Source organism: Lynx rufus, unplaced genomic scaffold, assembly GCF_022079265.1.
Source record: "Lynx rufus isolate CCGP_SWC_20201006 ecotype Redwood Valley unplaced genomic scaffold, mLynRuf1.p SCAF_28, whole genome shotgun sequence".
In the NCBI taxonomy this organism is placed as follows: Eukaryota; Metazoa; Chordata; class Mammalia; order Carnivora; family Felidae; genus Lynx; species Lynx rufus.
This window is the reverse complement of record NW_025814843.1, coordinates 7,046,417-7,070,365: the sequence shown is the minus strand read 5'-3', so window position 1 is coordinate 7,070,365 and position 23,949 is coordinate 7,046,417. Positions and strand designations below refer to the sequence as shown.

The 23,949-nt window shown below is 44.9% G+C and overlaps 1 protein-coding gene across 1 annotated transcript in view; it reads left to right on the top strand.

Moving 5' to 3' along the window:
* Positions 1–23,949, top strand: part of DNAH9 (dynein axonemal heavy chain 9) — a 340,134-nt gene that overhangs the window by 200,827 nt on the left and 115,358 nt on the right. Inside the window, exons 44-48 of the mRNA XM_047089868.1 lie at positions 1,937–2,099; positions 3,917–4,040; positions 16,641–16,783; positions 17,173–17,334; positions 17,542–17,775. Coding sequence (XP_046945824.1) covers positions 1,937–2,099; positions 3,917–4,040; positions 16,641–16,783; positions 17,173–17,334; positions 17,542–17,775 — 826 coding nt within the window. The remainder of the gene's footprint in view (positions 1–1,936; positions 2,100–3,916; positions 4,041–16,640; positions 16,784–17,172; positions 17,335–17,541; positions 17,776–23,949) is intronic.

Sequence of the window (23,949 nt, the reverse complement as noted above, 5' to 3'; positions counted from 1 at the left end):
CCTGTGGGTGTGACAAGAGGTAGAAACTAAAAATAACTTAAATAGCATTATTTATGGCTGGAAAAAGTTGGAAACAATCTAAATATCCAGTAGTAGTCTATTGCAGACAAGGAATTTATTCTATGCATTGGAATATTGTTCTACCATTAAAAGCATGGCTTAGCGGGGTGCCTGGGTGGCTCAGTCTGTTAAACGTCCAACTCTTGGTTTCGGCTCAGGTCATGATCTGGCTTCACAAAGCCTGCTTGGGATTCTCTCTCTTTCCCTCTCTCTCTGCCCCTCCCCGACTTGTGCCGTCTCTGTTTCCCTCGAAATAAATAAACTTAAAAAAAAAAAAAAAAAAAGCACGGTTTAATGATTACTCAGCAGCATAGGGAAATAATCACAGAACATCACTAAATGGAAAAGTGGTCTCGAAACACTGTTTAGTGTATGACGTGAGCCCAGTTTTGAAAACAGGATAGATACATATATTGAACTTCCACAGGTAATGGGTGTAGATACGCACAAATATATACTTAGAAACATACAGACCCTAGAAAAATGTCCAGAAGGACATACAGTTAATGTCAATGGTGTTTATTGCTATCTAGTAAGTTGTAGCTTTTTTCTGTATTTTGTGCATTTTTCACAACGAATAGTTATTGTTTTTAAGATGAGGAAAGCAAGGGGGGCAACCGGATGTCTCCGTCGGTTATGCGTCCTACTCTTGGTTTCAGCTCAGGGCATGACCTCCCCGTTCATGAGTTCGAGCCCCGCCTCGGGCTCTGGGCGGATGGTGCGGACCCTGCTTGAGATTCTCTCTCTCCTTCTCTCTCTGCCCCTCCCTTGCTTGTGTCCACGCTGTCACTCGCTCTCGCTCTCTCAAAAAATAAATAAATACAAAGCCAAGGAAAGGAAGGGAATGGGAACTATTGTTATAAAGGGTGTAGGTCCCTTGCATAAGGTAAGTACACAGTGCTGAGGGGAACGGAGAATGTGGAAGAGGGTCTGTGGATGGCCTGAAGGAAGGAGAGCATTTGAGGAAGGCTTGTGGGGCAGGCAGAGGAGGGTCCTCTGCAGAACGTAGTCTGAGCCCAGGGCCTGGGAATGTTTCGCCATTGCTGGGTGGGAATACGGTTACTGAGAGAGGTGAGTGTCGCTGCAAGGGGAAGAATCCAGAAGCCAAGGAAGTGGGTGTCTTGTGCCCCAAGAATCTCCAAGCACTCATTGCAAGAGCATCCATGCCTAGGGCTCCCCGTCATTCTGCTGACTTCAATTTTGCTCCTCCTTTTTAACAAATTTTTTTATTTTGTAATGTCTATTTATTTTTGAGAGAGAGAGTACAAGCGGGGTGGGGACAGAGAGAGAGAGACACTGAATCCAAAGCAGACTCCAGGCTCCGAGCTGTCAGCACAGAGCCGGACCCGGGGCTCGAACCCACAACCCGTGAGATCATGACCTGAGCAGAAGTCGGACGCTCAACCGACTGAGCCGCCCGGGCACCCCGTTGCTCCTTCTTTCTTAAGAGGAGCAAACAATTCTGTTCCCGCTTGTCCTCTAGCCTCCCCTGAATGTTTTTTCTTCTTTTCTCTTTTCCCTGCCCCCTCCTCCTGCCTGAAAGCACAAGCAGGTGAGGCAAAGTGCCATGGAGGTGTGGCAGTCAGGCCGGGCTGGGGAGGGGACGGAGCGTGAGGTGGGGTCCCCTCCCATCCTGCCTGGCTGCCGTGAGCTCTTCCTCCACTGCCACCTGGTCACAGAGGCTTTGGCTTAAAGCAAAGCCGTTGACAACCTCCATCCATCCAGGCGAGAAGGTGAGACCTGATGCGGGGACTGTGCAACTCACGCTTCCTGCAGCTCCGCTCACAGTGTGCCTCCTAGGAAGGTTCCAGCGCGGGGCGTGCTCCTCGCGGGAGGGGTCTGATCAGAGCCGTGGACCTCTGCTCCTTCTCCGCAGCTGTCACATCAGCCGCATCCTGGAGTCCCCGCGGGGAAACGCTCTGCTGGTCGGCGTGGGTGGGAGCGGCAAGCAGTGTCTGACCAGGCTTGCGGCTTTCATCAGCTCCATGGACGTGTTCCAGATCACGCCGTGGAGAGGCTACCAGATCGCGGACTTCAAGGTGAGTGACAGCCCCCCTGCGGCCACCCACAGCTTCCTGTCCCCCTTCCTAGCTCTTCACGCGCCTCGCTTAGACCCTCCCCGTAAGGTTCTGGGCCATTCGCTTCTTCGGTTCAGGGCTAGGGACGTGAGGGGCTCTTTTCTCATTGGGCTCAGGTCTGCAGACCTCAGCTGCTTCAGCTCGGTCCCTGGAACCTCAGTTCTCACCGGAGCAGGGGCACATCTATGTGACGTTTAGCGCACGGCTTACTAGCCCCTGTGGCAGGCTTCGAAGGAATTCCGACAGTCTGCCCAAGTTCTGTAAGACAGCCATATTTTAAAGGAAAGTTCCTGTAACCGCCAGCTACCAGGAGCTTCAGTGACATTTCCTGGTCCCGACATTAAGCACTTAGCACCACAATGCAAGCTCTGGAAAGTGGGGAGAGGCATTTATCCAGCCTTCAGAGGTCACTTTGCCCAGCCCCCTCCCTTTTGTGCATGGTTACAGTAGAGGCGGGATTGGGAGTCCTGATGTAATTTCCACCGGGACGCTGCCCTTACTGTCCCTGGGAGAATTCCCGCCAGCGTGGGGCCAGACCTACCCACCTGCCTTCAGATCTCTCCGCCAGTGGCACCCACTGCTGACTCCGGAGCCACAGTTCAGCCTCTCCATGACTGGCTGGATCTGAGGTCATAGACCATGGTCACGTGAGACCAGTCTTCAGCGGTTCCCCCCAAAAAAGTAAGTAAGTTAGTGCATATGAGAAACACATGTTCACGGAATGATCTAAGACAGCGGTTCTCTACCTCGACTACATCCTGGAATCCCCTTCAAATCATGCTGGTACCTGCACCCCACCCTCCAGAAATTTCCGCTTAACTAGTCCAGGGAATGGCCTGAGCGTCAGGACTTCTGAAAGCCTCCCCCAGATGGCTCCAGTGAGAGTTGAGAAGCCTTGTCTTAGCTAATTCCGTCAACGCACAAGGTTGAGAGCAGTCGATATTCAAGGAAGTTCACTAACTTTAAAGGGGGATTATATATAAGACACAAAGGTGCTCTGCTGTAAAGAAATGCACGAGGCTCTTAGAAAAGGAGATTTGAGTGGGGCAAGGGAGAAGAGCAACATCAGAGACTGGCACCAAGCTTTGCGAGAGGGATACAGAGAAGGAACCGAGATTGACTAAGCTGAAAAAATTCAGGGCTTGGCATCCTAGCCCAAAACTGTAGCCCAAAACCTGTAGTTTTGACTGGATGTAATTTCCTACAAGATGATTGTGTGTGTGTGTGTGTGTGTGTGTGTGTGTGTGGTCCCCAGTATATTTTATTCCAACATAAGGCTTTTGCTGGAGCAAGTCATGAGGACATAAGACACTGCTGGCATAAGACGTATTCATCACCCAGGTCGGTATCCCCAAGCACATGACTCCTCTGTCAAGGCCAAGAGCAGTTGCTTGCCTCCTGGGGAAGGTCATTCACTTGCATGATGATATGAGTAACACAGGTGAACAGGAACCATCTCTGTCCCTTTGGAAAGCTGTTAGCTCTTTGCACAAAGCAGGAGCCCCAGAGGCCAGTGTAGGAGCCACAATGGTTGTAGAATTGAAGATCATCGCTATTTAATTTTACTTGTCCATCTCTATTGGGATCGAGGCAGGGAATGAGGCGTACTTCCTTACTTTTCAGGACAAGATGGCACTCCTTCCTACTTTCCATTGCTGCTTCACTTTATTTCCCACTAAAGTAGATAAGGAAATGGTCTCATTCCTAACGAGTGGCTTGGAGACCTCTTTCAGTAAGGCCGTCTTCCCAGAGATCTCTAATATTGATTGTTTCCACAGATGGACCTGGCCAGTTTGTGCCTGAAAGCTGGGGTGAAGGGTCTCAGCACGGTGTTTCTCATGACCGATGCCCAAGTGGCTGATGAGAAGTTCCTTGTGCTCATCAATGATCTCTTGGCATCTGGTAAGAAACCCTTTTCTCTTGAGTGTCTCTGCTAAATTCCCCCTGGTGTCAGAGTCACCCCAAGGTGGCCCAAGGTCCGGAGAGCTAGGTCATAGAAATAAGGAAGAAACTAGAAGAGCACTGGTTCATGAAGGTCCTTAGAGCTAGTGCTGTGCCTGGTATCCTGGCTCCTTCCATTGCAAAACAGGCAATAATCTTGGGGCTTTTATTGGAACTAGATCTGATTATTGGAAAAAGAACATGTTAAGGGTCTGCCGATCTCCTGAGCCCAGCGGGAAGGTGCTATTCTCTTCCCGTATTCAAGAGAGAAACTAGATAGAATGTGTGCAGTATTTCAAGTAGGTTAGGCATTGGCCAGAAGAGACACAGAATTTGCACATGCAAAACTTATGCAATAGGGCAAGATTCGTTTGCCAATTTAATTGAGGATTCAGAACCTTAGGCAAAGTAGAAGCAACAATAGATGTAGGATATCCCTAAAATGGGGGCACCTGGGTGGCTCAGTCAGTTAAGTGTCAGACTCTTGGCTTCAGCCCTGGTCATGATCTCACAGTTTTGTGAGTTCGAGCCCCCATCAGGCTCTGTGCCAGCAGCACGGAGCCTGCTTGGGATTCTCTCCTTCTCTCTCTCTCTCTGCTCCGTCCCCACTCACAATGTCTCTGTCTCTCTCAAAATAAATAAATTAACTTAAAAAAAACAGAATTTCCTTTAAAAAAAGGGGGGGGGATATCTCTAAGCTGGTTTCCTTGGTTTCCCAAAAACTTGACAGAGGCTGTCCACTGTCCTGTGACACCATCAGTGCAAGAGAGGACTTCAGTGGAAAGTTCGATTCTGATACTTTACTGTCCTTATTTACTCAGGAATTCAGGAATTATGTGAACCATTCTGGGTTAAAAAAAAAATTATAGGGGCGCCTGGGTGGCGCAGTCGGTTAAGCGTCCGACTTCAGCCAGGTCACGATCTCGCGGTCGTGAGTTCGAGCCCCGCGTCAGGCTCTGGGCTGATGGCTCAGAGCCTGGAGCCTGTTTCTGATTCTGTGTCTCCCTCTCTCTCTGCCCCTCCCCCGTTCATGCTCTATCTCTTTCTGTCCCAAAAATAAATAAACGTTGGAAAAAAAAATGTTTAAATAAAAAAAAAAATTATACACACACACACATGCATGTATATAAACATAACGCAAGATATATATAAATGTATATACCCAAGAATGTAAGACAATATATTACTTAAATTATGCATTTACAGAAATTGGAGGTGTATATTTTTGCATTTATATTAATTAAACATAGAATATGCTTTCCTGGCTCTTAAGCCAAATTCAGCATCTGCAAAACTACCTCTTCATCTGGGTTAAGCAAACAAAGTCAATGCACAGATGTTCCAGAACAAAATTACTGCCTCTAGCTTTTCAGCATTTCAGAAAGCCCATGTATCCACAGTCCAACCCCTGGCTCTCTGGCTAAATACTCTTTAGTTTATGAAATCCAAGAACCACGATCACGGCATATTTCTCCATAGTCTATCCCATGTCATATGTAACTTATTTCAAGGTGTCTTCTGCTATGCAGTCCCTAGGAACTTCGCTGCTTCAGGATCATTGTCCGCTTCAAATTTTGTATGCTTCTATCCCACGCCGTTTTGCCGTCACCCCCGAAGAACCACTGGTCCCTGGTCCCCATGATGCTCTAGCAGACTCTGTGAGCAACCTTTGGATTGTTTCTGATGAGGAACGGAGTCCCAGCTTCCTTACTGTGCCAGTTCTAAGCCTCACACAGATTTCTACCATAAAGTTACCTTCATATGCAGGAGTTTGCCTTACTTATTCCTTTTCTCCTTCCATCCGCTCTCCCCATTCTTAGAGCCACCATCTTCTATGACAGTATTCCACCTACAACATTGCCTCACCTTTTATTATTTTACTAAATAACGAGAGTGTGTCCAGTGGCTCTCCCACCCTGCACCCTGAAGTCTAATTTCAAAGAAGGTGAAATTGTGCTTCCAAAAACTTACAGCTCTGGAGATACCAGGCACATTGCTAGCCTCACCCTGTATCGCAGTTGGCCCCATCCAGCCAGGTCACCTTCTCCTAAAATAATGTCTGAGACACAGAAAGTGATATGCTTTTACCAGTTGAAATTTTGTTTCTCAATTAAGTATTTTTAATTTTTCATTTGGAAGGCAACTGTTTCTTTTCCAAGTTGAAATGAATTTCTGAAGCCCTGCCCAGTGAAAGCATAATGCAATCAGCTTGCTCCAAAGCCATGAAGTTTCAAGCTCACATTTCTCTTTTAAGGCTTCTGTATAAAAATAAGACTTACATACGCATGTTAAAAAGAGATGCAATTAAAAGTAATGCTTTTCTAATATTCCTCCCTTTCTTCTTAACCACTTTGACAGGGAGAACAAGAGGCTATCTCAGTTCTAATTTTCCCTGTCAACTAAATAATTGCTAGAAATTAATTGACTGCCAGTCCACAGAGGTCTTCGGGAATTCCTCAGAACCTCCCCATCCCCTTCATGTTTGAATTTCGTGGGGTTGTGCAATCACTCCACTCTTGGATAACACAGTGCAAACTATAACACTATGTCAGGCTACCTTGCCATGAACTCCTCCCTCCATAGTTATCCACAAGTCCTGTTAGTTTAGAGATATAAAGGTACAGTGGAATGTGTCACACTGATTCAACCCTCCCCAAAAACACCTTTCTCAATGACCTACTAATCTCACGCCATAGGCTATCTGGTTTCTTCCCACATTTTTTTTTTTTTTGAGAGAGAGAGAGAGAGAGAGAGAACACACATGAGCTGGAGAGAGAGGATCTTGAGCGGGCTCCATGCTCAGCATGGAGCCCAATGCGGGGCTCAATCTACGACCGTGAGATCTTGACCTGAGCTAAAATCAAGAGTCAGACACTAACCAGCTGAGCCACCCAGGCACCCCTCTTCCCACACTACTTTAGCTCATTGTTTGATCCCTTGATTTTCTGATGCCATTTCCAGAATCAAACCATAATGGTAATTCAGTTCTTGCATCCCACTCCTGACACCAACCAACCATTTCAGAACCTATCATTATCCCAGCTGTGTCTCAGTTGGGTTACAGATTGACAGGAAGAAATCCTGCACACAAAGTTTAAAAATTAAATATAGTTCCTAGTTTAGTTAGCAAAGGTACATAATTGTATAAAAAAAAAACATGCTGGCCGTATATATCAGGAGCAAAGGAGGAGTACCTTTGAGTCATTTCCCTTGGCTTGCCAGGGTCCTTCCTGGGCATCACGCAGCTGCTGGCGTCATGAAACTACACATGAAACATTGATCCTTACTGAATCTGGAAAGCCCAAATTTTGCTATGCCCTTACTGCCCTGTTATAATAATTCCTAAAGAGTAGACACTGGTCATCAAACCCAGGTATTTAAGAAATTCTTACAAAATGTGTACTGTCTTGGTTCTTGGACAAAACTCAGAACCAGCAAGGCCTCATCCTAACCTAGAGGGGGAAATAGAATCATTTCCTGGCTTTCTGGTATAACACATCTTCCTCCAACTTCCCTGTATTCCAGAAAGTGCATTTTATCGCAGTCCCAGCTAAGAGGACATAGTCTGCTCTGGGTGTGGTGTCTCTGCCTTTCTTAACTCTGCCAGGTTTCATACTTTATTTTACATTGGGATCTCGTGTTGGGATTTTCCTCCTGCTTTTCAAAAGGCTTAATTGTTCACTCCACATTTAAGATTTCTCTTCCCCGGTCCAGACTAGTTCACTTTCCATGTACTCATATTCAGAACCACTTATTAAGCTCACATGTTCCAGTCAGTAGGCACTGTGCCTAAACGTGAGCATCATACACTCTATGTGGCCTATTGAAATAGTTTATGAAATTGGGTCCCCGTTGTTATAAAGTACTGTGCCTCTCCATCTCTGAACCAGACTGTCCTTTTAAATTAGGGCCACATCTCCTGTTCATATATAGAACATGAAAAGATCACCTCGCCTTCCAGGATCTCAATGATTAGATCCAGGATTGGTATATTAATGGTCTCCACCCATCACATAAGAATCTGGAGTCTAGGGGCGCCTGGGTGGCTCAGTTGGTAAAGCATCTGACTTTAGTTCAGGTCATGATTTCATGGTTCATGAATTCAAGCCCCACATTGGGCTCCATGCTGACAGGGCAGAACCTGCCTGGGATTCTCTCTCTCCCTTTCTCTCTGCTCCACCACCCCCCCCCCCATACACACTGTGTCACTCGCTCTCTGTCAAAATAAGTAAACTTAAAAAAAAAAATCTGGAGTCTGGAAATATTTGTAACAGACTTGGCATTAGATTATGCTTTTCCCAGAACTAGGTTTCCTGGTGGGCCATCTCTGCTTTACATATGCAGAGATCTGGCCCAATTTCCCTGGAAGGAGAAGAGACAGACTGGGATGCAAAGGAGGCTCCCTTGAGCATGCATCAGATATTATGAGCGTACTTTGTGGTCTCCGTGGCTTTATCTACAAGTTGTGTCCTCAAACCAGCACCTGGTTGGCTCTCCAGCTGCCAAGCAGAAATGCCAAAGGGTGATGCAAAAACATGCTTGAGTTGTCAGCCTTTCCTTTCCTTCACGTGGTGCTGAATTTCTATGCAAGTTGTTAAGACGATGTCCGCGCATTTGCCTACATTGCTGACTTCTCCCTCATCTCCTCTGTCTAAGAGATAATCAGCCACCACCAATTTTATCCCCGAACCATTTCTGAATATAAATCTTCTCTATCATAGCTACCACCGGTCTTTTCATCGGTTGATTCAACACATACAGACACTTCTTAACTCATCCCCATATCCTAGGCAATACCCCCCCCTCATCCATCCTCCTCGCTGCTTCCAAAGGGTCTTTATAAAATAGAATTTCTTCATTGGTTTTTCTAACTGAATGCAGGAGAAGACCCAAGCCCCTTTTTCTACAGATTAAAAAAGAAAAAAAAAAAAAAAAGAAGAAGAAGACCCTACCTTTGACCTACTCTGTGATCTACTTCCTAACTCCCTGAGATAATACACTGCACTGTTGTTCCCTGACATCATTACTCATCATATTCCTCTTGAACTCCATGCCCTCCTCCTCCTTTGTCTGGAGTCCCTTCTACCCACGTTATGAGACTTATCTTGAGTGTCCTCTCTCTCTAGGAAATCGTCACTGATCCATTATCATCCTTGGCAGTGAGAAATACCCTCCACGTCTCTGTAGCTTTCCATGGCTGCATACCCCACCACTGTGCTGAAACAGCATTGCAGATTCGTGAAAGGCAGAGCCTAGGCTGTCTCTTGTCAGTTAATGTTTTTGTTGTTAGGAAATAATGTAAGGATATGAAAGGAAAAGGCTTAAGGACCTACTGTCCAGTTTAGGAAATAAAACAATACAAATATAATTTTAACCCTCTGTAGAGACTGTTACTTCCATCATTTATACTGTCAGCTATTAACCCATCTCTGGTCCCATAATTATTATTCAGCAGGTGTTTGTTGAACTAAGGTGCGTGATGTCACGAGAATGATGTGCTGTCTTACGTATTAGATCTCACTGTTGCACACATGCTTTGAGATGGTTTTCAGGCATGCAGAGAGAGGTGCAGAGGGCTCCTGAGACAGCCACCACAGTCCCCTGCTTTTCCCCCCTTGAGACCAGAGAAAAGTTTGGGGGAAAATGGTGGGCCTGGATGAGGCCAGGTCCCCTAAGCCAGTGCGACACTAACGCGTTCACGGAGGACCCAGTCCATAGCTTCATCCATTTTATCATCAAGCCCCAACTAACAGAACCATCTCAAACCATCAGGATCTCCTCCCCCAAAAGCAGTTTTCGCCTCTGAAGGTCCCACACGAGCACAGAGAAGAATGATGATTAGTCTGGGCTTCAAAGTATTAGGAGGCGTTAATGATGGCACAGAGCACTTGAAAGCAGAAATAGTGTTTCCCGAGTGTAGGTCTCAGGAGGGAACTTTTCAAATATTTAAATAGCCTCTGCCTCTGTTCGCATCACAAAATCCCCTCTGGCAGTTCAGTCCCTCGCTTGAAAGCATGACTACCTACATCACATAGTAACTGATGGGTATGATGCCGGGAGAAACTGGAGGAATAAACCTCAAGATGCAAACTTTGCTCCCAATTCAGAGGCTCAATTCCATCTGGTGACCTTCTTCTTAAGGAGCTCTTGGGACCTTGTGACAGATACTAGCATCTTAAGAGCATGGAGAAAGTCTCCAAATGGCCTGGTACTTTCAACAGCACAGCCCTAAGTGTATCCCATAAGCCAAGGTCAGCCAACTTTTTTTCCATAAAGGATCAGAAAGTAAATATTTTCAGTTTTGCAGACCATACAGTCTGTCACAGCTACTCAGCTCTGTCGTTGTACTGGGAAAAATAGCCATAGAGCATACCTAAATGAATGATTGCAGCCGTGGCCGATAAAACTTTATTTATGGACAATAAAATTTGAATGTCCTATAATTTTCATGAGTCATTAAGTATTATTATTTTATTTTTTTTTCAACCATTACAAATTGTAAGAACCACTCGTAGCTGGCAGGCCAAGCAAACAGACAGCATGCCGGATTTAGCCTGTAGACCATAGTTTGGTTCCTCCCTATCGAGAATGTTCTACATAAAACACCAAAAGTAAGCCCTCCATATTTCAAATAATAGAAGGGCGAAGAATGCAGGCCGTGTTGTTACACATGCTCTAAGACCAAAGGGAATGGAGTCCTCTCTGGGGGGCTCTAACATGATAATGGGGAAGGGAATGCAGATTATCAGAGACACAAAGGAGAAAGGAATACAGACCACCGTAGGCAGTCGGCTCCTGAAGCTGGGGGAGTATGGCTCATGTCAATTCCATTTGACTGTTGCTTTTTTTAAAACTTGGGGCACCTGGGTGGCTCAGTTGGTTAAGCAGCCAACTTCAGCTCAGGTCATGATCTCGTGGTTCATGAGTTCGAGCCCCATGTTGGGCTCTGACAGCTCGGAGCCTGGAGCCTGCTTTGGACTCTGTGTCTCCCTCTCTCTCTGCCCCTCCCCTGCTCTGTCTCTGTCTCTCAAAAATAAATAAACATTTAAAACAATTAAAAAGAAAAAACAACACTTCCCTGAGCTCTTTAATTCCCAACACATGCTGAATATCATTGCATTTCCTTAGCAGTTTCCGTGGACCTCTGCTTTGATCAAATGAGAAAGGGGTTATTCCATTCCTAAGACCTTGGTTTGGACAAGTTATAGCTCAGGGTGTTTTATATGCGTCCTACAGAATACCTTGATGGACGGAAGTTAAATTTGTCCAATTAAGGGAAGGAAGTAAACAATCAATTTCATGATAATCCATTTTTTTTTTCCATTTTGACCTTTTAAAACGATTAAGTCTAATTAGTATAAAATTCTTACTGAACTCCCGGCTGGGTTAATGTGGTCAGACTATGAAAGCCAGACATTTGTTGGTAGTTGGCAATGCGTTCCTTCAGCTGTGGTAGTGCACCGATGTGTAGCAACTTCACTGACAGGCAAAGTCAGAATTCCCATCGCTCGGATTAACTAACGCGGATTCATGAATGGTGAGATCATGACCTGAAGCGGAAGTTGGACCCTTAACCGGCTGAGCCGCCCAGGTGCCCCTCCTGCATTTTGTTTTAATTTTTCCTGTTTTACTTTTCATATTTATGTCTTTAATCCACCTAAAATGTTTTCGTCTATAGTGTGCTAATTTTCATTTTTTATCTTAATACTGAATTACCTAACATCACTTGTTGATTAAGGCCATTTGCCAACCACCCATCTTTGAGGACCTCATCCAAGCCCGCAAGGAGGTAACACGGGTAGGGTGGCCCCCGTGGCTCCTTCCACGTCCAGCATTTCTATGATGCTCACAATTCTGTGTTGGTTATGGAGGAAGGAAGAAGCGTGTGGGTGTGGATTCCTGTGATTCCAGGTCCAGATGGCCTCAGTACCCGTCTAAAGCCTTGTTCTGGAAATGGGGAAGAGCTTTCCCAGGGCCCATGGAATATCCTGGCCATGAGCCACGCCTACTTCACCTCATATCCAGTGTTTTCAAGATTTGAGCTATTCCAGTGCTTCCCTCCCCCACCCACTGTCCTCTCTCATTGAGAAGACCTGACTTTTCAGGATGAGACTCACAACTTTCCTCATACCGCACAGCCTGTCTCCACGTCTCTGTGGGTTTCTCCTGTCCTCCAAGGTGACCATGCCTCCTCCCCAAGGCCAAATTCTCCATCTGAGCCAGGAGCCCACCCCCTGGCCCCTGATTCACAACTCTGCTCTGCCCGGCTGTCTCTCCCCAACTTCTGACTCTTCCTTCACAGTCTTCATGCTCTCACCACCCCCGTTGACTTTCTTGCCTTTACGTGTTTCTGTATTTCTTTACGAACTCTTCTGGATGTGCGGAAAGCAATAAAACTCCCATGCGATCATGACGTTGCAACATAGAAACTTGCAATGGGCACGTACAAGAGTTTCCTTCCAATCGGTGCCCAAAATGTAGATTACTAAATTGTCTGGGATGGATATTTCAACTTTATAAAAAGTGCCGCACTGCTCTCCAGAGTAGTTGTGCAGATTTGCTCCCTGCCCAGTCACGCATGAACTCCTGCTTCCTCCTAACCTCATGAGTGCTTGGTTGATCTCACACATTAGTTTTTGCCAATGGCCGTGAAATGAAATCTCATCGTTTTCTTTCCCTTTTTACTTGTGACCTTGAGCATCTTTTGGAGGGTTTATTGGCTGTTCCTCTCCTGTGAGTTGCCTATTTATACAGTTTGACCATTTGCTCTTGGCTTTCTTGTTTTTTTCTTATGGATTTCTAAGAGTTCCTTATATATTCTGGATACTAACACTTTGTTCATTATATGGGGTGTAAATCTCTTTTGAAGTCTGCATCTGACTTTTGTCATGCTGATTTAGTTTAAACGCTGTAAAACTTAACAGTTCTTTTTAATGCTCCAGACTGTTCAGAACTTTTGTTCTATTCGACATGATAAAAAATTATCTCCTGCATTTTATTTTTTTAAAAATTAACGTTTACTTATTTTTGAGAGAGAGAGAGTGTGAGCACACAGTAGGGGACGTGCAGACAGACAGGGAGACACAGAATCCGAAGTGGGCTCTGGGCTCTGAGCCTTCAGCACAGAGCCCAACGCGGGGCTCAAACTCACGAACTGCGAGATCATGACCTGAGCCAAAGTTGGACGCTTAACTCACAGGGCCCCCGGGTGCCCCTCCTGCATTTTATTTTTAAATTTTTAGTGTTTTACTTTTCATATTTATGTCTTTAATCCACCTGAAATTTATTTGTATATAGTGTTCTAATTTTAATTTTTTACTCGTAATGCTGAATTACCTAACATCACTTATTGATTAATCCATCAATCAGTGACTGCACACTGATTTTTAATAGCAATTTCCTGTTTATAATTAGGTCTGTTTCTAGGTGTTGCCTTCGGTGTTCTATATAGTTGGCCCATACCAATTTTGCATTGTTTTAATTAACATAGGTTTGGGTTTTTTGGTTTGTTTGTTTGTTTGTTTGTTTTAAGAGAGAAAGAGCACAAGGAAGGGGAGGGGTGGAGAGAGAATCTCAAGCTGAGTGTGGAGCCCGATGTGGGGCTCGATCCCACGACCCTGGGATCATAATCTGGGCCAAAATCAAGAGTCAGATGTTCAACCAGCTGAGCCACCCAGGTGCCCCAAATTAACTTCGTTTTATAAGGAGACTTGATTTCTGGTAGGGAAAATCCTTCCCACTGGTTCTTCAGAAATGTCATGGCCGTTCTTTAGCCTTTGCTCTTCCCTGGCCACTTCAGTCAGCAGAGCATGGGACTCTTGATCTCGGAGTTGTGAGTTTGAGCCCCACGTTGGGTGTAGAGATTGCTTCAAAAACAATAAACTCTTTCCTTAAAAAGATAAAAAAAAGAATAAAGGAACATTTTGGGGGGCTTGAGTATAGAGATGCCATTTTATTTTCAATATTGATTTATATCCAGAAAGCTTGTTGTTAAATGTGCTTGTGAGTCCTGATGGTTTACGTGTATGTTCTCTTAGATATTCTATGTAGAAAATTAGATTCTGAACAATAGTAATTTTATGATTGTCTTAACTCTTGCTTTACATTTTCCTTTTCTTGATTTTTTGCATGGTCTAGGACTTCCTATATACCATTGACTAGGAAACATAATAGCAATCATGCTTGTCTTGGTCCCGATTTGAAAGGGAATATTCTAGTATTTCACTCTTAGGTATAATGTTTGCAATGAGTCTGCAATAGACATCTATGATAGAGTAAGAGAAATCTTATTTATTCCTAGTTTGTTACCAGTATTTTAGAAATGTTATGTGTCTTTGTAATGGTAATATTGTAATTATCTTCTTTAATCTATTAACATAGTGGATTATTTTCATAGATTTCTCTAATACCTAACCATCATTGCATTTCTAGGACACACCCTACTTGGTCATCATACATGTATTTTTATGTATTTAGTTAGGATTTTTTAAAAGATTTATTCACCGTATATATTGTGTAAGACAGGATTTTATCGAACTTTCAGAACTTTGCCAGTCTTGCAAAATTAATATTGAGGCATTGTTTTAAACTACATTTCTATTACTATGAGTGGGCTAAAGCATTTGTTCATATATTTAAGAAGTATTTGTATTTCCTGTACTGTGAGCTCTCTTCTGTATCCACGTCCTACAGTTGAATTATTGGTTTTTTCCTTTATTTGTGGAGACTTTATTTACATATTTACATATAATGTTATTATATGTAACATTATAATATTTACATATTAAGGAGATTAACTATTTAACTATAATCAGAGTTAAACACATATTTTCTTTTTAAAACTTGAGGAATGAGAACATTTAAGTTCCAGCTCTTAGCAAATTTCAGTTATATAGTACAGTGTTATCAAATATAACCACTATGTTATATATTAGATCCTAAAGCCTCATTCATCTTATAACTGAAAGTTTGTACCCTTCTACCAGACTCTCCATATTTCCTCCACCCCCCAGCTCCTGGCAACCACTTTCTACTCTATTTCTAGGAGTTTGACTGGGTTTTTTGTTTGTTTGTTTTAGATTCTACATGTAAGTGACATCATGCAATAATTTTCTTTTTCTGTGGCTTATTAGCATAATGCCCTCCAGGTTCATCATGTTATTGCAAATGACAGGATTTCCTTTTTTTAAAGCCTGGATAATATTCCTATATATGTCACATTTGTTTGATCCATTCATCCACTGATGCATACCTAGGTTGTTTCCAGATCTTGGCTACTGTGAATAATGCTGCAATGAACAGAGGAGTATGGATATTTCTGAGATCTGGTTTTTTTTTTTTCTTTTGAACATATATCCAGAAGTGGGATTCCTGGATCCCATGGTACTTATTCTATTTTTAATTTCTTTAGGAGCTTCCATACTGTTTTCCATAGTGGCTGTACCAGTTTACATTCCCAACAGTGCACAGGGGCTCCCTTTCCTCCACATCCTCATCAGCACTTATTATCTCTTGTCTTTTTGATAATAGCCATCCTAACAGGTAAGGGGGTATGTGAGGGGGTATCTCATTGTGACCTTCATTTGCATTTCCCTGATAACTAATTGTGTTGAGCACCTTTTCATGAACCTGCTGGCCATTTGTCTGTCTTCTTTGAGAAACCTATTTTCATTGGTTCTTTGGTTTTGATCTTATTATACTTTGCCTATGTTTTCACCATGCTGTTTTGTTTCTATTTTTTATACCAAACTTATACTTTTACATAAAATATATCAACTTAAATATATCAAATTTATCTTTCTTTTAAAACATGCTGATTTTGAGTTACAATGAGGAAGTCCTTCCCCACTCAGAGGTCATATAATATTGCCCTCATTTCTTCTGCCATTTTTATGGTTTTCTTTTCTATGGTGAAGTCATTGACCCATTTTGAATTTATCCTAGCATACAGTGGAATATAAGGATCCAACCATAGTTTGTTTGTTTGTTTGTTTCAGATTCCAGTTTTCCTAATACTGTGTATTGAATGTTCATTTTTTTCCCCATTGATTTTAAGATGTCATACTTACATATGCTAAGTTCCCTGACGCCATTCCTGCTCTCTCCCTTTCTGCTCTAATAGAAAGGGATAGTTCATTTTTCATCAATATATGGATTTGTCTGTATGTTACCCCCCCCTTTCACTTGTGGTCTTATAAGTATTTTACATCTCTTTTATTCTTCCTACCAAATCTTAAGCTGCTTGGGAACAAACTTTTTATTAACAATAATTAGTAAATAAATTCCTTAAGTAAAAGACATAGACAGTTGAAAGCCCTCATGCCACGAACTCCTGGCCCAGGACAAAAGGGTGCCATGTAGCTTGTTCCATTCTTTCAAGTATCATCTCTCTGCCCTGGGTTTGGAGTAGATACAGTGTCTGTTTAATTTCACCAGCAGGAATGGTGGGGCATGGCCACAAAAATCACGGGCCTTGTGTCCCCAAGTTGGATAGCCTCTCATGTCCAATTGCATTGTGCAGAGAGATGTGAAAGCTGCCCTTCTGTGTCCCATTTCTCCCAGGAGAGATCCCAGACCTCTACTCCGATGATGAAGTTGAAAACATCATAAACAACGTGAGGAATGAAGTCAAGAGTCAAGGTCTGGTAGACAACAGAGGGAACTGCTGGAAATTCTTTATAGATCGGGTCCGACGACAACTGAAGGTATAAAAGGATTTACTGTGCCGGGTAGGCAGACCAGAGATGGTTCACGAGAACCTCTACTGATAATTTGGACATAGCTGTCCTTCTTGATTGTACTGGGAGTGGGCAGTGTGGGTGGAGCGACTCTCTCAGCCTGAGCAATTTTGCAAGGCTGCCCTTCCCATCTGATTCAAGGGCAGTAGCCTCCCTCTTGCCTCATGCAGTCCCAGCTTTCTTAATTTCTTGGTGAGAAGCCTGGGTGGTATTGACAGATTTTTTTTTTTTTTTTTTTTTACTCCATTGGATGTGTTTCCCAACTTTCCGGGAAATAAGGAACCTAAAGCCATAGCTACCTCCCTGTGAGAACTTCTGATACCTTCTTGGTTCTCCCCACCCTTATGACTTCTCAGGTGACTCTCTGTTTCTCCCCTGTGGGGAACAAGCTGAGGGTCCGCAGCAGGAAGTTTCCAGCCATTGTGAACTGCACAGCCATCGACTGGTTCCACGAGTGGCCTCGGCAGGCATTGGAGTCTGTCAGCCTCCGCCTCCTGCAGAACACAGAAGGCATTGAGGTAAGAGGTCAAGGGAGACACTCGTCAAGATCCTCTCCACCTCGGGTACAAGGAATTCCATGTCCAGAGTTTCAGGATCCAAGTTCAAGCTTGGATAGAGTCGCCGGAGCAAAACCTTCCATGTAGCGAGGCAGTGAGCAGGGTGGGCCACCACCGCCAGTCTTCACGTCCAGACAGTAACTCCGATTTCCTGCTCTTCACCTTCAGCCCACAGTCAAGCAGTCGATTAGCAAGTTCATGGCCTTTGTCCACACAAGCGTCAACCAGATGTCCGAGGCTTATCTGAGCAACGAGCAACGCTACAACTACACAACCCCTAAGTCATTCCTGGAGTTCATCAGACTCTACCAGAGCTTGCTGCGCAGACATGGAAAAGAGCTCAGGTCCAAAACGGAGCGTCTCGAGAACGGACTGCTGAAGCTTCACAGCACCTCTGCCCAGGTGGGTAGCGTTCTTTCATGGCTTGTGCATGCGGGGCACTGAGAGGGAGCGGGAGCACCCCATTCCGGGGAACTGGAGAGATCACAGTCCAGGCCTGAAAATCACTTACGGTTCCCCAGAGGCGTCAGAGTCACCAGAAACCATTCCAGAAGTTAAGGCTGAGCTCTCCCTGCAGAAGGGCACGCTGTCCCCTTCAGGTCTGGTCAGCTGCCACCTACTGATGGTGGAACCCTCTGAAGCACCTCTTCTCTCTTGCTTGCTACCCCTCTCCTCCTCTTCCGCCACCTTCCTTTCTTCTCCAGTCCACTTCCCCTCCATCTCCAAAACCAAAAAGACATGGTTGCCGAACTGGACCGATTCTCTTTGGTTTCTTTGTGTCTTACTCTGTCGTCTGTCAAAGCACCATTGGGACCTAATTTCTTAAATCCTGTCTCATTTCTTGCATTTCCTCGTGTGTCCCTAAGTGGTCGGCCATCGAAAGAAGGCCCCTGTTGTCCTGTCCCGGTAAGATTTTTCTACTTCCTCTTCCAAAGGGAACGAGTTTGTTTCAATTTCCTGTTCTTCCCTTGAGAATTGGGGACAATTCTGGCACCTTCTCTGCCCCTGCTTACGCCCATCAAACACTGCCAGTCCCTGGATGGCCCTTTTTTTGTGTGCTCTGTTTGCCAGAAGCAGACGCAGTCTCTCATTCAGGCGGTGTCATTTTCATGCATTTGCACCATTAAGCTAAAATTGTGATTAGTTTGATCCATGGGCATCACGTGTTCCCACGCATGCCTAAGCCTTTCACTTATTGTCATCGTTTCAGAGCGTTGCCTTTGGACTAACCATTCAACTTGCTTCTTCTGAGTTGTCCTCTCTCCCCGCTTCTGTTTCTTGAACGGTAGATGTAATAGGTCTAGAGGATTTACATTTAGTGGGATGCATGTAGTGCATTTAGTGGGATGCAGTGAGCCCTTGCAATCTGTTCACAGAGAATGTCTTCTGCTCAGAAAAAGCTGTCTTCTGTTATCTGATGTTGTTCATCTGGCCTGGCCTCTCCTCCAGGAGCAATGATTTGCCGGGTGGCTTCTCTGTGTCCCGCATCTATTATGTTCTCACTCACTGATCTCATTCTTTTGGCTTTTTTATTCCCTCTGTGTTCTAAGAGAGCCTTTCACGTTGATCCCGGACAATTCTAGTTTCGTGCTGTGTAATATTGCTTCCGCTTCTTACGCTTACACGGAAGGGTTTAATTATGCTACTACATTTTTAATATCCTAACAGCCCTTCCCCATCTCATCCTTTTCCCTGTCCAATGCATCCTATTGCTTTTTTGTTTCAGCCTGTTTTCCTGCAACGGTGTCACAGAAACCATCCTACCGAGGATGGTGGACCGCTTTCTCCGGGTTTTCCCTAGATCTGGTAGTACGTCATTTCCAGAACTGTGTTCTTCTTAGCCTCCTACGTGGTTTTCCCATCCTTGTCCTATATTTCTAGAAAGACCCTTTTATCTTTTTCTTTCTGTGCCTTCAGGCATGGTGAGCTCGGTCCAAACTCAATGTTTGTCCACCGATGACACGTGCCGGTTGTCCATGATGCTTCTTGGTTTCCATTTATGCCATGACCACACCCCTTCCCAGAGCTACAGCGCAGGGCAGGTCGAGGGACACAGACCCAAGCCAAAGGCCTAGCAGTATACCCGGCATATGTACTGTGGTTGTGGAAATGTCACATCTTCTCTCCCAACACTTTCTAGTGTTTCCAGTACCCTCAATCTCTGAACTTCTAGAACTCAGCATAAGATAGAATCCCGGAATCCAGATTCTTAACATCTGTCACTTCTTCCTCTTTCTGTCTCCTCCCCCACCCCTGACGTATGGTGCCCTCTGAATACTGTCATCTTAGCAGCCCCTGTTCTCCCTCCCCTCCCTGTCCTCTGGAAATTCCAACCGTCCCAGGAGAAGACTGGTTATACCTTCGGCGAACCCAGTTCTACCTGCGTGTGGAGAGTGGAGAATTCTTTTCAGTCCTGGCATCAATTTCCATTTCTTTCCTTCAAAGTTCTCTACTTCGACGAGTGATACTTTCATCTACCCAGTTCCCTAGAAAGCGGGGAGTTACCTTCGATTCCTCCCCTTCCCTCATTTCCCGTTTAAGAATTAACAACTTCTGTACATTTCCTAAACGTGTCTCAAGTGTACCCTCTTGTTGTATCCCCGTTTTCTATGTCTTGATTCAGACACTTCTTACCTAGGTCATTTCAATACATGGAACTCTCCAGTGTCTCCCTGGTCCCGAACCTGCTTCACCTGCAACCTCTCGCATCACCCATGAGGCCAAAATCCTTGGGGTCATCCTTGACCCTTCTCAATTCTCTCTCTCTCACACACACACACCCTGTGCCCAAGCATCAGAAAATCGCCATTGGCCCTAACTTCAGACGAGCCCTGAATCCCCCCACTGTGCACCTCCCACGCTGCTACTCCCCTGACCCAGGCCACCGATCCTACCCGGGTAACCACAGTACCTTTCCAACTCACTTGTCTGCTTCTCCTTCTGTTCCTCTTGGGTCCGTCATCATTGCAGCAGCCAGAGGGATCCGTTCAAAACAGGAATCAGAGCATGTTACTTTTCTGCTCAAAACCCTGAGATGGCCCCCATTTCCCTCGCTAAAGTGGCGCCCCAGTCTCCTCTCCCACCCTGCCCTGCAAACTGTCAGACCTCATCTTCCGCTGCCCCATGCCCGCGACATTCCTCTCCGGCCATGCCGCCACCTTGCTCTTCCCTCAGACACGCCAGGCCTTTGCACTGGCTGTTTCCTTTCCCTGCGTGTTCTTCCTTCTCTCACCCCCACGACTCACTCCCTCATCTCGACTTCTTTGTTCACGTGTCACCTTCTCAGTGAATCCCATTCTGCTGGCCCCATTTTAAATTGCAACCCCACCCCATTCCCAGGTCCCTTGCGGGGCTCGACTTCGCCTCTTTCCCGTGCTGGTTGTGTTTACTTTCTGCCGTCGATCCCCATCTGTCAGACAACCTCGGCATGGGCAGGGATCCTTATCTGTTCTGTTTGCTGATGTGTCCCACATGCCTAAAACACTACCTGGACAGAGGGGGCATGCGTGAAACGTTGACTGAATGAATGGCATTTTGTTTAGCCTCTGCCAACATTCTGGACCCCCCGTCCAAGAGAAATACCTGCAAGCCATAAATGCAAATTTCAGTTTCCTGTTAACTGCATCAAAAGAAGTAAAAGGAAACTAGTGGCTTTCATTCTAACGTTAGATCTTAAATTTACCTAGTTTTGTCATATATTTTAAGAATACATTTTATTTAACCCGATACATCCATGATACTATCATTTTAACAGGTAAGCAATGTATGAAGAAGTTATTGGTGAATTTTTTTTTTTCCCGCAAGGCTGCAAAGACTAGTGTGTGTGCGGTTATAATTACGGCACGTCTCAGATGGGACAAGCCACGTTTCAGGTGCTCATTCCCCAAACTAGACAGCACAGCTCTGGACCAGCCCCTGTCCAGCTATCAGACTAATCTTCGCTCAAAACATTGAGTTTTCTCTAACGTGGACCCTAATGTTTTAGACATTACATTTCAGACTCTCTGAACTTTTCTAGAACTTTCAAACTATACCCTTGCCTCTTTCGCCATCCTTTCTTCCTCCCTTCGACCCCATTGTACCCTGGCATTCAGCAATACTGACTGGTTGGAGTCGCCCCAAATCTCCACAGCTTGTTCACATCTCTGTGTCTTTATGTGTGCCCCTGACTTGCCAGCTTGTGACTGTCAAGACGTAAACGGTTTGCTCCCTCCACTCGCAGAAGCCCCTTCTAAGTTCTGAGAAGATTTTCATTCCGTTCTCTGTGGTTCCATCCCGGCCTTATGTTTCTTCTCTTGTATATGTCCTGCCACACTATCATGGCGGCATGATACCCAAGGGCAGGCACCAGGATTCATTGGCACGTAGTAGGTGTTCTCTAAGTGTGTGGATAAATGGGTAGATGACAGATGGCTAGGCAACCAAGCAAATGAGTCACCTACAAGCTTAGAGTGGGGATGGAGGGTGGGTCCCCCAATACTGTGTACATGGTGTATATTTCATACTTATGGATGGTTATGAGGACAATTCTTCTTGTAAAAATGCTATCTTGGCTTCTGATGTAAAGCCTTCATCTGAAATTGTTCCTTTGTAGAAAAAAGCCTTAAGCATATCCCCATAATCTTGGTACAAGGGTAATGACTTGAATTATATTGTATAAGTATCCTACTACCCACTTATGACAGATTTTGGTATTCATAATCTAGCGGGAGTGGGCTACATGAATCTCACCACTCTGGCTCAGATAGACTCCAGATTTGTTTAATAACGATCACAATATTAGGAGCAGCGATGATAATAATGACAAGAATTAATAATTATATGGTCATCTAAAGTTTATAAACTTCAGACACAGTTTCACGCTTAGACTCACCTGGTCAGAAACACCACTTTATTTTTCTATACCGAGATTTGACTTAGCTCCAGATCCGTCTTTTTCGTTTAAGAGTAGGAAATTCTTGGGGCGTCTGATGGCTCAGTTGGTTAAAACGTCCGACTTCAGCTCAGGTCACGATCTCGTGGTTCCTGAGTTCGAGCCCCACATCAGGCTCTGTGCTGACAGCTCGGAGCCTGCCTCAGACTCTCTCTCTCTGCCCCTCCCCCACGCTCGCCCGCTCTCTCCTGCTTTCTCTCAAAAATGAATAAACATTAAAAAAGTTTTTTTGTTTAAGAATAGGAAGCTCTTAATCTTACTTTTCTGGTCGACTTGGTCACCTCAGGTTAAAAAAGTCTCTGGAGAGCAGTCAGTTCAGAGTGTAGTTCTACCTTGGGGCTGTTTCCGTGTGAAGGGTCTTTTGCCCCTTTGCATCTCGGTGGTGGTGGTTTCAGGAGGCGGCTGGTGAAGCTTCATGTGTGGTCTTCCAGCTCTCACTGGCTCTGCCGAGGGTGGCTGATTCCGCTGGGTCTTTGGGTGGCATCTTCTGTCTTTGCTGCTGCCTCATATGAGGGTGGTGTTACTTCTGTTCCTTCTCTTAGCACCATCAGAACCCTCACCCCTGACCTGGGTCTCACGCCATCTCCTGGCATCTTCAGGACACACTGTCACCCTCACTTCTATACCTAGCTCAAGTGTACTCATGAGGGAGAAGGGCTGTTGGACTGAAGAAATGTTCGTAAGAGGCCTACAGTTCGTTACCGGTTCCCTCCGTCTAAGATTTACTCCCCAAGTCTGTTCGTCTGGAGACTCTTAAATTCAATCTTTCTTGGGCTTTCAAAGAATCTCAGGCCACCGAATTTACCTGAAGTTGACAGTTCAGTAATTTACCATGATGTAGGCATCAGGACTCTTTTGGTGCAAGTGAAAAAAAAAAATGAATTCAAATTCAGTTAGCAAAAAAAGAGGAAAAAAGAAGAAAAGGAAAAGACAGGAGGGGAGGGGGTGGGGAATGAGATTACATGATCTATTTATCAGATCCTTTTGATGGCAACTGACCAAAATCCGGCTGAAGTTGGTCTAGGCAAAACAACAACAAAAAATAAAACAAGCTGTTTCATATAAGTGAAAATTCAGAGATAGAGCTTAATTTTGACAGGGCTGGAGTCAGATTCTCACTAAATGTCCCTGTCCAGGCAGGCAACCCCATGGCCCCGTCAACCTCAGACTTCTTTTCTGCCTGCTTTGCAACTTCACCATAAGGAGGAGTTCATCTTTCCCAGGATTTTATAGCAAGTTCCTGGGGCAAATGGTCAGTAGCTCTGATTGGCCTCTTCATATCATTGGTTTGCCCGTACGTGAACCATGCTCTGTGACTTCGACACTCTCCTTGGCCAACTGAGGATCAAAGGGCCACCTTTGGAGTCAGCCCCACCCAAACCACGAGGACTAGGGAAGGGAATATTCCCCAAGGGAAATTCAAACTGTATTTCCAATACAGGGATGAGAAGTTTTACTAGGTAGACAAATATAACAGATGTCTACTGCAGATGGGAAACCACTACGTCTAAGAAGAGAAGCCTACGTGAAGTGTGAATTCGTGGGAGAACGTGGTGGGTGACCAGAAGGACCCGGGGGGTAAGAAGGCAAAGACCTCTGGGCCTCTAACGCTCTGCACACTAGGGATGGCTGTTGATGATCTC